At 46.4% G+C, this 17,692-nt stretch overlaps 1 protein-coding gene across 5 annotated transcripts in view; it reads right to left on the bottom strand.

Moving 5' to 3' along the window:
- The window catches only part of CSPP1 (centrosome and spindle pole associated protein 1), a 147,928-nt gene that overhangs the window by 64,202 nt on the left and 66,034 nt on the right, over positions 1-17,692 (bottom strand). For all 5 annotated transcript variants that reach the window (XM_069731439.1, XM_069731434.1, XM_069731436.1 and 2 more), the window contains 4 exons: positions 17,053-17,142; positions 14,844-14,945; positions 2,768-2,856; positions 116-212 (listed from right to left, as the gene is read on the bottom strand). In XM_069731439.1, the coding sequence (XP_069587540.1) occupies positions 116-212; positions 2,768-2,856; positions 14,844-14,945; positions 17,053-17,142 (378 nt within the window). The remainder of the gene's footprint in view (positions 1-115; positions 213-2,767; positions 2,857-14,843; positions 14,946-17,052; positions 17,143-17,692) is intronic.

Here is a 17,692-nt window from a genome sequence, read left to right as displayed (position 1 = left end):
TGTGGAGTTATAATGAAGGTTACTGCGGCACTGGTAATGCCCACGTGCCCGTTACATCATGGCAGCTGCCATTTCCCTTCCTACATTAGAGTATAGTCATTAAATGCACATGTACCGCTTTTTGTTTCTCTGCTGTTCGGCCATTTGCTGCATTAGCTCCTCTCTGTAACGCTCTTTCCTTCTCTTCTGAGCCTCATCTTTCTCTGCACCGCCTATGAAACAAATACAAATGTCATACCGTCCTGACGATCCAATCTGTTTTACACTTTAGACCAATATCTTTCCAAATTATAGATAGTGTCTCGATTTACGGTTACTGCTTATCTTCACATGCTCTCTACAACATGGCCATACATACAACACAGAATCGAAGATGTTCTAACAACCAGTTCATCTCTAATTTGGTATTTGGAGCACTGATTAAAGGGAATCTGTCTCCAGGTTTTTTCTATGTAATCTGACAGCAGCATGAACTCTGATTCCAGTGATGTGTCACTTACTGGGCTTCTCGCTGTCATTTTGATACAATCACTGTTTTTTTCTGCTGCAGATCTTTTTTTTTTTTTTTTTTAATCAGATCACTTATATTTAGAAAATTGCACGATAACATTTTTACAAACAAAAAGAGATCAGTAGAACAAGGAGAGTTTCAGTATTACATGGTATCAATATATATTACTGCTCTGCTGCATATCTAACAGTTCTCTGAATGCTGAGCTCTGTGTAACCCCGCACACACCACTGACTGGCAAGTTTCTGTGTACACTGTGCATAGGCAGAAAGCTGCTAATCATTGGTTGGGGCAAGGTTATACAGAGCAGTTCACTAGGAGGCACAAGGCAGCCAGTCCAGAAGTGATAATCTCCTGATTTTAATGAAACAACAAAGCACAGCCTAATAAGTGACACATCACTGGAATCAGGCTCTCAGCCCAAACATCATGCTGCTGTCAGATTAAACAGAAAAAAAAACAGTGGACAGATCCCCTTTGAGATTTAGGAGTAAAATTGGTTTTTAGCTTTATACACCTTCCAAGTTGATGACCGCACATATCTATATCTCTGCATGCATTCTTTTCTGTTCAAAATAGTACTGTCCCATTAAAGCATTCCTTCTGCGAAAAATATCTCGGAAATATTGACCTGTACCAAAGAAGACTCCGCAAATCTCACATTGGGTAAATACTGCACCTCCCTATGACAGACATTGTCCTCAAAAATCAGATAAGGTATGGAAGCCTTGGTTCGATTCCCCTTGGACTCATTAATCCCCAGGTGATGAGGATTATTCTCTCATGATTAAAGTGTGTGATATTTGGTGCCTGACATGGGGGTCTTAGGATTTTGGTTAATATATTAGACCCATGGTATGTTAAGGGCAAAGTTAAACTTACCACAGTATTAATTAGCTATGAGAAATGTTCATTGTTCTTTTATTCCATGATGTAACCTTATTACCGTATATACTCGAGTATAAGCCGAGATTTTCAGCCCAAATTTTTGGGCTGAAAGTGCCCCCCTCGGCTTATACTCGAGTCACGGTAGCGGTGGGGTCGGCAGGTGAGGGGCTGAGGGCGCTGAGGTATACTTACCTAGTCCCAGCGATCCTCGCGCTGTCCCTGCCGTCCCACGGGCTTCGGCGCTGCAGTTTCTTCCTCTCTTCAGCGGTCACGTGGGACCGCTCATTACAGAAATGAATAAGCGGCTCCACCTCCCATAGGGGCGGAGCCGCTTATTCATTTCTCTAATCAGCGCTGCCGGTGACCGCTGATAGAGAAAGAAGCTGCGGCACCGAAGACAGGAGGGGACAGCGCGAGGATCGCCAGGACTAGGTGAGTATAGCATATTCACCTGTCCTCGTTCCAGCCGCCGGGCGCCGATCCATCTTCCCGGCCGGCGCCTCCATCTTCCCGGCGTCTCTGCTCTCTGACTGTTCAGGCAGAGGGCGCGATGACGCATATAGTGTGCGCGGCGCCCTCTGCCTGATCAGTCAGAGCAGAGACGCCGGGAAGATGGAGGCGCCGGAACGAGACGCCGGGAGCTGCAATCAAGGGAGGTGAGTATGTGTTTTTTTTTCTTTATTGCGGCAGCGGCGGCACAAATTTATGTGGAACATCTATGGGGCACAGTGAACGGTGCAGAGCACCGTATATGGCACAGCACAGCTATGGGGTACAGTGAACGGTGCAGAGCACCGTATATGGCACAGCACAGCTATGGGGCACAGTGAACGGTGCAGAGCACCGTATATGGCACAGCTATGGGGCACAGTGAACGGTGCAGAGCACCGTATATGGCACAGCACAGCTATGGGGCACAGTGAACGGTGCAGAGCACCGTATATGGCACAGCTAGGGGGCACAATGAACGGTGCAGAGCACTATATGGTTCACACCTATGGGGAAATATGAACGGTGCAGAGCACTATATGGCACAGCTATGGGGAAATAATGATCTATTTTTATTTTTGAAATTCACCGGTAAATGCTGCATTTCCACCCTAGGCTTATACTCGAGTCAATAAGTTTTCCCAGTTTTTTGTGGCAAAATTAGGGGGGTCGGCTTATACTCGGGTCGGCTTATACTCGAGTATATACGGTATGTTGTTAAAGCTTCATTAAAATGAGTTGGAAAAAAACATTGCCCTATAGAGCACACAGGTTTCCATACCCCCGTACTAACCAGTGTGCATTCATTATGAATCAAATATACAAAACATAATATATGTGAAATTGGAATTTTGCTTTCTGTATGTAAATGTGTCTTACCAAGTAGAAGGCCTGTAGAGAAAATTTCATCCTTGATGTGGGCAGACTTTGAGCGCTCTATCTGCTGAACTGGGGGTTCAATTTTTGTCCTAGTTAGTAAATTAAAAAAAATCACCTAAACAAAACATAATTTTCTGTGGGAAATAAACCATAAAATGCCCTAAAGGGAAACTGTCCGCAGAATGACGTTGGGGCAGAGAACCAGATTCCAGGAATGTATCATTTCCTCAGCATCTTGCTGTCATTTCAATACAATCAGTGTGTTATCAGCAGGAGATTATCGATAGAGGAGTAGGTGTCAGGCTAATCTGTGTAACCCAGCCCGCACCACTGATTGATAGCTTGCTAACAATGCAAAGTGTACACAGGAATCTTCCAATCTTGGGTGTGGGTGGGGTTATACACAATTCACATTCTGACCACTGCTACATCAACAACACGGATTCTATCAAAACTGCATTAAGCAGCCCAGTAAGTGATACATCGCTGGAATCAGGCTCTCTGGCCCTACATTATATGGCTCTCAAATTTCAAAGGAATAATTTGCTGACAGATTCCCTTTAAGCTTCTCCTAAACCTCCCAAAGTCCACAAGAAACTAAAACAAATTTAATTGAAAGGTAAAAAAACAAGGTTTCAATAGTATTGTCTATTGGCTTCAATCAGGTTATTTTTTTAATCAAAACTGAACTTAAAAAGCCAAAACACACAGTTTGTGAAATTATAGATAATAAATTATTAATTATTCTTTACTTCAGATCTTACTTATAACTCCATATGGAGCATCGCCCCCAGTACTGCAGACCTGGGCAATGTGCAACCCGCGGACCCACAACCGACCCTTTGGTTGTTCTAGTCCGTGGACCAAGAAAGCAAAAGGGCTGAAACAGTGGCCCATGGGCTGCACAGTGCCTTCCCCTGCCCACCCACCGCGGTCACCACTATCCGCATCCTCGGGATGCAGACACCAGTGAATAGATTGGTGGAGGAGGAGACCCCAGCCCCTTCTTCCACCAATCAGCATGTGAGCCAGCTGACGTGAGTACGTCATTCTATCGCATCAGCTGTGCACTGCGGACAGTCAGAGCATCGGAGACAGGAGCAGACGCAGAGTGCCGGGGAAACAGGAGCAAGGTGAGTGTGTAGTGTTTTGATTTTTTCATGTGTATGGGATGTTTGTATGCACACAGTAGGTATGTGTGGCTCATACTGTATATAGGGAGGCTATGTGGGGCTCACGCTGTATATAGGGAGTCTATAACACTTCGCACGTAGTATATAACACTGCCCACGTAGTATATGACACTGCCCACGTAGTATATAACACTGCGCAGGTAGTATATAACACTGCCCACGTAGTATATAACACTGCCCACGTAGTATATAACACTGCCCACGTAGTATATAACACTGCCCACGTAGTATATAACACTGCCCACGTAGTATATAACACTGCCCACGTAGTATATAACACTGCCCACGTAGTGTATAACACTGCCCACGTAGTGTATAACACTGCCCACGTAGTACATAACACTGCCCACGTAGTACATAACACTGGCCACGTAGTATACAACACTGCCCACGTAGTATATTACACTGCCCACATAGTATATAACAGTGCCCACGTAGTATATAACACTGCCCACGTAGTATATAACACTGCCCACGTAGTATATAACATAGCCCATGTAGTATATAACACTGCCACATAGTATATAACATAGCCCATGTAATATATAGCATCCACGCAGTATATAACACAGCCCACGTAGTATATAACACTGCCACGTAGTATATTGCCCAGCCACGTAGTATATAACACAGCCCACGTAGTATATAACACTGCGCACGTAGTATATAACACAGCCCACATAATATATAGCATCCACGCAGTATATAACACAGCCCAAGTAGTATTTAACATTGCCCACGTAGTATATAAAATTGCCCATGTAGTATAACACTGCCCACGCAGTATATATCACAGGCCACACAGTATATAACACAGCCCACGTAGTATATAGCAGCCTCGCAGTATGTAAACACAGTCCACGTAGTATATAGCACTGTGGGCACCATATCCCTGTTAAAAAAAAAAAAAAGAATGAAAATAAAAAATAGTTATATACTCACCCTCTGGCATCCAGCAAAGCTGTCCCTATGCGCACGATGCGGCCGCCAGCTTCCATTCCCAGTGACGCATTGCGAAATTACCCAGATGACTTAGCGGTCTCATGAGACCGCTATGTCATCATCTTGCGAGACCGCAATGCAAGGCCCGGAGCATCGCGACAGTGAGGCGCCGGACGGTGAGTATATAATGATTTTTTACTTTTTAAATTATTTTTAACATTAGATCTTTTTACTATTGATGCTGCATAGGCAGCATCAATAGTAAAAAGTTGGTAACACAGGGTTAATAGCAGCGTTAACGGACTGCATTACACCACGGCATAACGCGGTGTAACACAGCCATTAACCCTGTGTGAGCGCTGTCTGGAGGGGAGTATGGAGGGGGCAATGACGGAGTAGGAAGGGGCAAATTCGCGGCCGGACTGTGCCCTTCGCTGATTGATCGCGGCCTGGCGGCTGCGACCAGTCAGCGACGCGGGATTTCCGTGACAGACAGACGGAAGTGCCCCTTAGACGATTATATAGTAGATAGGGAGGCTGTGTGTGGCTCACGCTGTATATAGGGAGGCTATGTGGGGCTTATGCTGTATATAAGGAGACTATGTGTGGCTCACGCTTTATATAGTGAGGCTGTGTGTGGCTCATGCTGTATATAGGAAGGCTATGTGTGGCTCATGCTATATACAGGGAGGCTATGTGGGGATTATGCTGATATAGGGGGCAATGTGGGGCTCATCTATATATATAATTGTCTAAGGGTTTTTCCGTCTGTCTGTCTGTCTGTCCTGGAAATCCCGCGTCTCTGATTGGTCGAGGCCGCCAGGCCTCGACCAATCAGCGACGGGCACAGTATCGGCGTAGAAATCCCGCGTCTCTGATTGGTCGAGGCAGCCAGGCCTCGACCAATCAGCGACGGGCACAGTATCGGCGTAGAAATCCCGTGTCTCTGATTGGTCGAGGCAGCCAGGCCTCGACCAATCAGCGACGGGCACAGTATCGGCGTAGAAATCCCGCGTCTCTGATTGGTCGAGGCAGCCAGGCCTCGACCAATCAGCGACGGGCACAGTATCGGCGTAGAAATCCCGTGTCTCTGATTGGTCGAGGCAGCCAGGCCTCGACCAATCAGCGACGGGCACAGTATCGGCGTAGAAATCCCGCGTCTCTGATTGGTCGAGGCAGCCAGGCCTCGACCAATCAGCGACGGGCACAGCATGACGATGATGTCATAAAGGTTGCCTCGACCAATCAGCGACGGGCACAGTCTGCCGCGAATTCGCCTCGACCAATCAGCGACAGGCTCAGTATCGACGTAGATATCATGATGTCTGTTGTGAATTCTGTGGCTGAATTCACTCCTGTGGTCACAAGTGGTACTGCAGCTTCTGAGCTTCCTCCCTCAGGTGTTCTGCTGAGCTCGTTAACTGCTTCATTACTTAACTCCGCCTGATGCTGCTATCCTTGCTCCTTGTCAATGTTTCAGTGTTGGATCTGAGCTTCTCCTGATTGTTCCTGTGACCTGCTGCTCTGTATAGCTAAGTGCTTTTTGCTTTTTTGTTGTTTTTTTTCTGTCCAGCTTGTCTTTTGTTTTGCTGGAAGCTCTGAGACGCAAAGGGTGTACCGCCGTGCCGTTAGTTCGGCATGGTGGTTTTTTTTTACCCCCTTTGCGTGGTTTTGCTTTAGGGTTTTTTGTAGACTGCAAAGTTCGCTTTACTGTCCTCGCTCTGTCCTAGAATATCGGGCCCCACTTTGCTGAATCTATTTCATCCCTACGTTTTGTCTTTTCATCTTACTCACAGTCATTATATGTGGGGGGCTGCCTTTTCCTTTGGGGAATTTCTCTGGGGCAAGTCAGGCCTATTTTTCTATCTTCAGGCTAGCTAGTTTCTTAGGCTGTGCCGAGTTGCCTAGGTAGTTGTTAGGCGCAATCCACAGCCGCTTTTAGTTGTGTTTAGGATAGGATCAGGTGTGCAGTCTACAGAGTTTCCACGTCTCAGAGCTCGTTCTTGTATTTTTGGGTATTTGTCAGATCACTGTGTGCGCTCTGATCGCTAAGCACACTGTGTTTCTGGATTGCCTTCATAACACCTGTCATTAGCAAACATAACAGTACAAGGAGCCAAACTAATGATTCTCAATAGAGGGAAAGAAAAAGTTCTGACATCATTTTTTTTTTTTTCTGCTCTGTGTTCACTTTTTTTTTTCCTCTAGACATTTGGGTGATTCTGGACACAGGTGTGGACATGGATATTCAGGGTCTGTGCTCTTCAATGGATAATCTCGTTATAAATGTACAAAAAATTCAAGATACTACTGATCAGAAATCTATGTTAGAACCAAGAATTCCTATTCCTGATTTGTTTTTTGGAGATAGAACTAAGTTTCTAAGTTTCAAAAATAATTGTAAGCTATTTCTGGCCTTGAAACCTCATTCTTCTGGTAATCCTATTCAACAGGTTTTGATTATTATTTCTTTTTTGCGCGGCGACCCTCAAGACTGGGCATTTTCTCTTGCGCCAGGAGACCCTGCATTGAGTAGTGTCGATGCGTTTTTCCTGGCGCTCGGATTGCTGTACGATGAGCCTAATTCAGTGGATCAGGCTGAGAAAAATTTGCTGGCTTTGTGCCAGGGTCAGGATGATATAGAAGTATATTGTCAGAAATTTAGGAAATGGTCAGTACTCACTCAGTGGAATGAATCTGCGCTGGCAGCTTTGTTCAGAAAGGGTCTCTCTGAGGCTCTTAAGGATGTCATGGTGGGATTTCCTATGCCTGCTGGTTTGAATGAGTCTTTGTCTTTGGCCATTCAGATCGGTCGACGCTTGCGCGAGCGTAAATCTGTGCACCATTTGGCGGTACTGCCTGAGGTTAAACCTGAGCCTATGCAGTGCGATAGGACTATGACTAGAGTTGAACAGCAGGAATACAGACGTCTGAATGGTCTGTGTTTCTACTGTGGTGATTCCACTCATGCTATTTCTGATTGTCCTAAGCGCACTAAGCGGTCCGCTAGGTCTGCCGTCATTGGTACTGTACAGTCCAAATTCCTTCTGTCCATTACCTTGATATGCTCTTTGTCGTCGTTTTCTGTCATGGCGTTTGTGGATTCGGGCGCTGCCCTGAATCTGATGGATTTGGATTATGCTAAACGTTGTGGGTTTTTCTTGGAGCCTTTGCGGTGTCCTATTCCATTGAGAGGAATTGATGCTACACCTTTGGCCAAGAATAAACCTCAATACTGGGCCCAGCTGACCATGTGCATGGCTCCTGCACATCAGGAAGTTATTCGCTTTCTGGTGTTGCATAATCTGCATGATGTGGTCGTGTTGGGGTTGCCATGGCTACAAACCCATAATCCAGTATTGGATTGGAATTCCATGTCGGTATCCAGCTGGGGTTGTCAGGGGGTACATGGTGATGTTCCATTTTTGTCGATTTCGTCATCCACCCCTTCTGAGGTCCCAGAGTTCTTGTCTGATTATCAGGATGTATTTGAAGAGCCCAAGTCCGATGCTCTACCTCCGCATAGGGATTGTGATTGTGCTATCAATTTGATTCCTGGTAGTAAATTCCCTAAAGGTCGATTATTTAATTTATCCGTGCCCGAACACGCCGCTATGCGCAGTTATGTGAAGGAATCCCTGGAGAAGGGACATATTCGCCCATCGTCATCACCACTGGGAGCAGGGTTCTTCTTTGTAGCCAAGAAGGATGGTTCGCTGAGACCGTGTATTGATTACCGCCTTCTTAATAAGATCACTGTTAAATTTCAGTATCCCTTGCCATTGTTATCTGACTTGTTTGCTCGGATTAAGGGGGCTAGTTGGTTCACTAAGATAGATCTTCGTGGTGCGTATAATCTGGTGAGAATCAGGCAAGGAGATGAATGGAAAACTGCATTCAATACGCCCGAGGGTCGTTTTGAGTATCTAGTGATGCCGTTCGGACTTGCCAATGCTCCATCTGTGTTTCAGTCTTTTATGCATGACATCTTCCGTGAGTATCTGGATAAATTCCTGATTGTTTACTTGGATGACATTTTGATCTTCTCAGATGATTGGGAGTCTCATGTGAAGCAGGTCAGAATGGTTTTTCAGGTCCTGCGTGCTAACTCTTTGTTTGTGAAGGGATCAAAGTGTCTCTTCGGTGTGCAGAAAGTTTCATTTTTGGGGTTCATCTTTACCCCTTCTACTATCGAGATGGATCCAGTTAAGGTCCAAGCCATCCAGGATTGGATTCAGCCGACATCTCTGAAAAGTCTGCAAAAGTTCCTGGGCTTTGCTAATTTTTATCGTCGCTTCATCTGTAATTTTTCTAGCATTGCCAAACCATTGACCGATTTGACCAAGAAGGGTGCTGATTTGGTTAATTGGTCTTCTGCTGCTGTGGAAGCTTTTCAGGAGTTGAAGCGTCGTTTTTGTTCTGCCCCTGTGTTGTGTCAGCCAGATGTTTCTCTTCCGTTCCAGGTCGAGGTTGATGCTTCTGAGATTGGAGCAGGGGCGGTTTTGTCACAGAGAGGTTCTGATTGCTCAGTGATGAAACCATGTGCTTTCTTTTCCAGGAAGTTTTCGCCCGCTGAGCGTAATTATGATGTGGGCAATCGAGAGTTGCTGGCCATGAAGTGGGCATTCGAGGAGTGGCGTCATTGGCTTGAAGGAGCTAAGCATCGCATGGTGGTATTGACTGATCATAAGAACTTGACTTATCTCGAGTCTGCCAAGCGCTTGAATCCTAGACAGGCCCGTTGGTCGTTATTTTTTGCCCGCTTCGACTTCGTGATTTCGTACCTTCCGGGCTCTAAAAATGTGAAGGCGGATGCTCTGTCTAGGAGTTTTGTGGCCGACTCTCCGGGTTTATCTGAGCCAGCGGGTATCCTCAAGGAAGGAGTCATTGTGTCTGCCATCTCCCCTGATTTGCGGCGGGGGCTGCAAAAATTTCAGGCGAATAAACCTGATCGTTGTCCAGCAGAGAAACTGTTCGTCCCTGATAGGTGGACTAAAACTTATCTCTGAACTTCATTGTTCGGTGTTGGCTGGTCATCCTGGAATCTTTGGTACCAGAGAGTTAGTGGCTAGATCCTTCTGGTGGCCATCTCTGTCACGGGATGTACGTACTTTTGTGCAGTCCTGTGGGATTTGTGCTAGGGCTAAGCCCTGCTGTTCTCGTGCCAGTGGGTTGCTTTTGCCCTTGCCGGTCCCAAAGAGGCCTTGGACACATATTTCGATGGATTTCATTTCTGACCTTCCCGTTTCTCAAAAGATGTCAGTCATTTGGGTGGTCTGTGATCGCTTTTCTAAAATGGTCCATCTGGTGCCCTTGGCTAAATTGCCTTCCTCCTCTGATTTGGTACCTTTGTTCTTTCAGCATGTGGTTCGGTTGCATGGCATTCCTGAGAATATTGTTTCTGACAGAGGTTCCCAGTTTGTTTCAAGGTTTTGGCGAGCCTTTTGTGGTAGGATGGGCATTGACCTATCCTTTTCCTCGGCTTTCCATCCTCAGACTAATGGCCAGACCGAACGAACCAATCAGACCTTGGAAACATATCTGAGATGTTTTGTTTCTGCAGACCAGGATGATTGGGTGTCCTTTTTGCCGTTGGCTGAGTTCGCCCTTAATAATCGGGCCAGCTCGGCTACCTTGGTTTCTCCATTTTTTTGCAATTCTGGGTTCCATCCTCGTTTCTCTTCAGGACAGGTTGAGTCTTCGGACTGTCCTGGTGTGGATTCTGTGGTGGATAGGTTGCAGCAGATCTGGACTCAGGTAGTGGACAATTTGATTTTGTCCCAGGAGAAAGCTCAACTTTTCGCTAATCGCAGACGCCGTGTGGGTCCCCGACTTCGTGTTGGGGATCTGGTTTGGTTATCTTCTCGTCATATTCCTATGAAGGTTTCCTCTCCTAAATTTAAACCTCGTTTTATTGGTCCGTATAGGATTTCTGAGGTTCTCAATCCTGTGTCTTTTCGTTTGACCCTCCCAGACTCCTTTTCCATACATAATGTATTCCATAGGTCGTTGTTGCGGAGATACGTGGCACCTATGGTTCCATCTGTTGAGCCTCCTGCCCCGGTTTTGGTGGAGGGGGAATTGGAGTATATTGTGGAGAAGATTTTGGATTCTCGTGTTTCTAGACGGAAACTCCAGTATCTGGTTAAATGGAAGGGTTATGCTCAGGAAGATAATTCCTGGGTTTTTGCCTCTGATGTTCATGCTTCCGATCTTGTTCGTGCCTTTCATGCGGCTCATCCTGGTCGGCCTGGGGGCTCTGGTGAGGGTTCGGTGACCCCTCCTCAAGGGGGGGGTACTGTTGTGAATTCTGTGGCTGAATTCACTCCTGTGGTCACAAGTGGTACTGCAGCTTCTGAGCTTCCTCCCTCAGGTGTTCTGGTGAGCTCGTTAACTGCTTCATTACTTAACTCCGCCTGATGCTGCTATCCTTGCTCCTTGTCAATGTTTCAGTGTTGGATCTGAGCTTCTCCTGATTGTTCCTGTGACCTGCTGCTCTGTATAGCTAAGTGCTTTTTGCTTTTTTGTTGTTTTTTTTCTGTCCAGCTTGTCTTTTGTTTTGCTGGAAGCTCTGAGACGCAAAGGGTGTACCGCCGTGCCGTTAGTTCGGCACGGTGGGTTTTTTTTACCCCCTTTGCGTGGTTTTGCTTTAGGGTTTTTTGTAGACTGCAAAGTTCGCTTTACTGTCCTCGCTCTGTCCTAGAATATCGGGCCCCACTTTGCTGAATCTATTTCATCCCTACGTTTTGTCTTTTCATCTTACTCACAGTCATTATATGTGGGGGGCTGCCTTTTCCTTTGGGGAATTTCTCTGGGGCAAGTCAGGCCTATTTTTCTATCTTCAGGCTAGCTAGTTTCTTAGGCTGTGCCGAGTTGCCTAGGTAGTTGTTAGGTGCAATCCACAGCCGCTTTTAGTTGTGTTTAGGATAGGATCAGGTGTGCAGTCTACAGAGTTTCCACGTCTCAGAGCTCGTTCTTGTATTTTTGGGTATTTGTCAGATCACTGTGTGCGCTCTGATCGCTAAGCACACTGTGTTTCTGGATTGCCTTCATAACACCTGTCATTAGCAAACATAACAGATGTCATAAAGGTTGCCTCGACCAATCAGCGACGGGCACAGTCTGCCGCGAATTCGCCTCGACCAATCAGCGACGGGCACAGTATCGACGTAGATGTCATAATGGTTGCCATGGCGACGATGATGTCATAAAGGTTGCCTCGACCAATCAGCGACGGACACAGTCTGCCGCGAATTCTGGAATCATCATTGTCCATATACTACGGGGACATGCATATTCTAGAATACCCGATGCGTTAGAATCGGGCCACAATCTAGTAGAGTATATAGGAGCCTATGTGGGGCTTATGCTGTATATAAGGATGCTATGTGGGGCTCATGCTGTATATAGGGGGCAATGTGGGTGGGGCTCATGCTGTATATAGGGAGGCTATGTGGGGCTCATGCTGTGTATAGGGAGGCTATGTGGGGCTCATGCTGTATATAGGGAGGCTATGTGGGGCTCATGCTGGATATAGGGGGGCTATGTGGGGCTCATGCTGGATATAGGGGGCAATGTGGGGCTCAATGTATATAAGAGCCTATGTGGGGGGCTCACACTCTATAGGGAGGCTATGTGGGGCTCATGCTGTATATAGGGAGGCTATAAGTGGCTCATGCTATATATAGGGAGGCTAAGTGGGGATTATGCTGATATACGGGGCAATGTGGGGCTCATAATGTATATAGGAGCCTATGTGGGGCTCACACTGTATATAGGGAGGCTATGTGGGGCTTATGCTGTATATAAGGATGCTATGTGGGGCTCATGCTGTACTGTATATAGGAAGGCTATGTGGGGCTCATGCTGGATATGGGGGGCAATGTGGGTGGGGCTCATGCTGTATATAGGGAGGCTATGTGGGGATCATGCTGTATAGGAAGGCTGTGTGGGGCTCATGCTGTATATGGGACGCTATGTGGCACTCACGCTGTATATAGGGAGGCTAAGTGGGGCTCATGCTGTATAGGAAGGCTATGTGTGGGGCTCATGCTGTATATAGAGAGGTTATGTGGGGCTCATGCTGTATAGGAAGGCTATGTGGGGCTCATGCTGTATATAGGGAGGCTATGTGGGGTTCATGTTGTATATACGGAGGCTATGTGGGGCTCATGCTGTATATGGGACGCTATGTGGGGTTCATGTTGTACATACGGAGGCTATGTGTGGCTCATGTTGTACATACGGAGGCTATGTGTGGCTCATGTTGTATATAGGAAGGCTATGTGGGGCTCATGCTGGATATAGGGGGCAATGTGGGCTGGGCTCATGCTGCATATAGGGAGGCTATGTGGGCTCCTGCTGTATAGGAAGGCTATGTGGGGCTCATGCTATATATAGGGAGGCTATGTGGGGCTCATGCTGTATATAGGGAGGCTATGTGGGGCTCATGCTGTATATAGGGAGGCTATGTGGGTCTCATGCTGTATAGGAAGGCTATGTGGGGCTCATGCTGGATATAGAGGGCTATGTGGGGCTCATGCTGTATATGGGAGGCTATGTGGGGCTCATGCTGTATATACGGAGGCTATGTGGGGCTCATCGTGCATATTGGAGGCTATGTGATGTTCATAATGTATATGGGAAGTTATGTGTGGCTCATGCTTTATATAGGGAGGCTACGTGGGGCTCATGCTGTATAGGAAGGTTATGTGGGGCTCATGCTGTATATAGGAAGGTTATGTGGGGCTCATGCTCTATATAGGGAGGCTATGTGGGGCCCATGCTGTGTATAGGGAGGCTATGTGGAGCTCATGTTGTATAGGAAGGCTGTGTGGGGCTCATGCTGTATATAGGGAGGCTATGTGGGGCTTATGCTGTGTATAGGGAGGCCATGTGGGGCTCATGCTTTATATGGGAGGCTATGTGGAGCTCATGTTGTATAGGAAGGCTGTGTGGGGCTCATGCTGTATATAGGGATGCTATGTGGGGCTCATGCTGTGTATAGGGAGGCTATGTGGAGCTCATGTTGTATAGGAAGGCTATGTGGAGCTCATGTTGTATAGGAAGGCGGTGTGGGGCTCATGCTGTATATAGAGAGGCTGTGTGGGGCTCATGCTGTGTATAGGGAGGCTATGTGGGGCTCATGCTGTATATGGGAGGCTATGTGGGGTTCATGCTGTATATACGGAGACTATGTGGGGCTCATGGTGCATATGGGAGGCTACTGTGGGCTTTTATGGTATATGGGGAAAGTTATACTTAATTCTGCTCAATATTAAGTGATACAATTAATTTTAACAGAAAATAATTATAACAAATATTGAGCAGAATTAATTTCAGCCTATTTGTTCGGCCCTCCACAACAGTCACGGTCTCTCATGTGGCCCCTTGGGAAAATTAATTGCTCACCCCTGCTCTTTTTTTTTTTTTTTTTAAACAACGCTCCCTTATTTAAGTCCTCTAAAATTAGCATTAAATATAAAAGCCAGTATCTCTGGAATTGTATTGTGAGGGAGGAAGGAAGTAAAGAAGGAAGGGAGAAAGGAAGAAAGACAGAGAAAGAAAGAAAAAAAGAAAGGAAAATAAATATTATTTATTTATATAGCACCATTAATTCCATGGTGCTGTACATGAGAAGGGGTTGCATACAGAGTTATAGATATCGTTTACAGTAAACAAGTTTACAGTGACAGACTGGTACAAAGGGGAGAGGACCCTGTCCTTGCGGACTTACATTCTATGGGATAGTGGGGAAGAGACAGAAGGTAGGGGCGAGCATAAGGAAAAAAATAAGAGCAAAAACTAGCCAATTTTGATCTTATGACAGGTCCTCTTTAAATCTAAGCAGAGACAAAATAAATATTCCGTAAGTAAATGTAAAATGATTCCTCTCTACTTTGTGGTGAGATCTGCTCATTTAGATAGGGGACTGAATTTACCTGTTCCTCATAAGTGATGTAGCAGGCCTTCGATTTGATTGCTCCTGAAAATTATCTTCATCGTCCACTGGATATTCTCGATCTCTCCTGTCTTTATGTGGCCTATAGTTCGTCCCAAAAAAATGATTTAACTTTATTGTGTAGCATCTACTTCCCGTTCATTTCATGTGCAGTGGACACATATAACAAGTGGAGATAACAGAGTGGATGATTTAAATAAGGAAACTTAGAGCTCAGTCTAATTTGTACCAGAGTTCTATAAGGAGAAGGATTTTGAGTTACTCACCTGTAAAATGCTTTTCACGCTGAGTTTTAAAGGATACAGAAGAGCTTGGCTGTAGCTGCTGCCACTAGGAGGTGGACACTAAAGGTACCTTCACACTGAACAACTTTCCAACGAGAACGACAGTGATCTGTGACGTCCTGGATAGCGATCTCGTTGTGTTTGACACGCAGCAGCGATCAGGATCCCGCTGTGATATCGCTGGTTGGAGCTAGAAGTCCGGAACATTATTTGGTCGTCAGGTCGGCGTGATTCGTCATGTTTGACAGCAAAAGCAACGATGCCAGCAATGTTTTTCAATGGAGCGAACAACCAGCGAGAACGATAAGTACGTCACTGGATCGCTCCTGCATCGCTCAGCTGTTGCCGTATTTGACGTCTCCTAGCGACCTAAACAGCGACGCTGCAGCGATCGGCTCGTTGTCTATATCGCTGCAGCGTCGCTAAATGTGACGGTACCTTAAGCCAAATAGTCTTGGCTCCTTCTGCATAGACTATACCCCTCCTGCAGAAGCCAAGCTAATCAGTGTGCATTGGAGTATATAGAAGAAGCCAACAGAAGGTAAACCATGATCCTAAAAGAAGCCTCTGTATAGGTAAGGACTTAGAATCAGAGCAACACATTCGTTAACGCCAAAGAATGCCCACAAAATTAGAGAGTTGAAGCTTTATCTTCCAATTAACTCAGCAAGAAAAGATTTTTACAGGTGAGAAGCAAAAAATGTTCTTTTCTTGCTTGTGTCATTGAGGGACACAGAAGCCATGGCACATCTTATAGTAGTTCCAGTGGAAGGAAAAGGGCATAGAACTGGTCATCTGCTGTGACTAACAAAAACATCATAGGATGCAAAGGTGTGCACCCTACAGGACCCAGTATGGACAGAACCAGAGGCAAACGGTGTGAGGACAGCAGAGTCGGGGTGGCTGGGGATCTGCACAGGACCAACACAATGATCTGTCAGTCAACCGACAGAAAATATTAGATCCAAAAAACAATAGTAACCACAAGTGGCTTCCAGGAATACTAATGAGAGTTGGATACCACTTGAGACAGGTAAGATTATACACTATAATGGAAAGAATCATTTTCCAAGAAAGGCTTTAAAACTAGACTGAGAATAAGGAGATGAACGTTGGTCAAAAGGTGCGATCAATAAATAAGGCAACCAACTAGGCAGATTCCTGTGTATAGGCAGAAAGTTACCAATCAGTGGTGTAGGAGGGGTAATACAGGAGTCCGTGTTCAGTGACCTGCTAGATCTGCAGCACAGAAAACGGTTTTTAATCAAAACTGCAGCAACTAGGATTAGGTTATACAATGCTGGAATCAGGGTCTCTGCCCCTATCACAGATAAAATAGTAACAAATTGGTGAGAGATTCCCTATAAAGATAATAAAACTGATCAGTATTTTTTGTGCTTGGTGTGGCTCCTAGTAGCAGTGGCTATTCTCTTCTGTGTCACATATGACGTGAACAAGAACATATTTTCTTTAAATGTGATAAAACAAACAAGGTCCAGGTTAGTTGTTCTCATTCTGAAAGCAAAAGCCTAGATGGCAGGGCAGGACACTGCCTCCTACGATTATTTTGCAAAGTCCTGCAGGGTAATAATTTTCCGTATTTAAATGGTGGCATATAGTCCTCATCACTCTCTGGTTGGTATGGGCCAGTCCCCTGGGTCCCTGATGACAAGCTAAATAAAGGAGCCATGGTGAAGCAGTGCGCACTGGGCCACTACATGTTCCAAGCAGCAGCCACATTAGACTAACTGAGCGGCCAGCTGAACTTTACTGCGGAAAATCAACAGCTTCCTGGTGGTGCTGGGTGCCAACCTCACACCAATTTAATACATACAACAGCATTGACAAATAGTAAAAAAATGTCTTCTTGACTAACTAAAACAGAAGTTAATGAGGTTTTCCGACCTGAGATCACTCCTTTCGATCTGAAAGTAAGAGGCTCGGTCTGGACGGTATTCACGGTTCTCCCTAACATCACCATGCTGATGTAATATTCTGTAAAAAGAGTTCGGTTATTTAGGATCCTAAACCAATTAAGGCACATTTAGTGGGGGCGTGGCCTAGCGACGAATGTGAGCGGACGTGCGAAGGGTCTCTCTCCCTGCACCGCTCCTTAAACCTACCCTTTCAGGCGCCGCCGAACGCCGAAAACCGGGCAGAGGGACCCAGGCAAGTCCCCGGCGAGGGGAAGAAGGCTCCGGAGTTGATAAGCGGTGAGGAGCGGAGATGCCGCGCCGCAAACAGTCGGCGCCTGCAGCCGGCGCGAAAATTCAAGATGGCGCCGTGGCCGAGGAGGAGGCGGCCAGGGCCAGCGCTACATACCGCCGGAGGCTGGAGGTAATAGCCCGGCTGGAGCGATTTGCCCGCACGGAGGAGGGGGGAGCCCTGCTGCTGGGTCCAGAGGGACTTGAGGTGGAGGAAGCCCTGATGAGGCAAGAAAGTGGAGGGGACGCTGGGACCGGTGAAGTGGAGGTGCAATGTTCCCCAGGGAGGGTGCAGGGAGCGCACAGTGCAGAAAGTGTGACACCTGCTGCTAGCCCTGTGC

Source organism: Ranitomeya imitator, chromosome 6 (assembly GCF_032444005.1).
Source record: "Ranitomeya imitator isolate aRanImi1 chromosome 6, aRanImi1.pri, whole genome shotgun sequence".
NCBI classification, from domain to species: Eukaryota; Metazoa; Chordata; class Amphibia; order Anura; family Dendrobatidae; genus Ranitomeya; species Ranitomeya imitator.
Note: the sequence above shows the minus strand (reverse complement) of the source record. Positions and strands in the feature narration are given on the sequence as shown.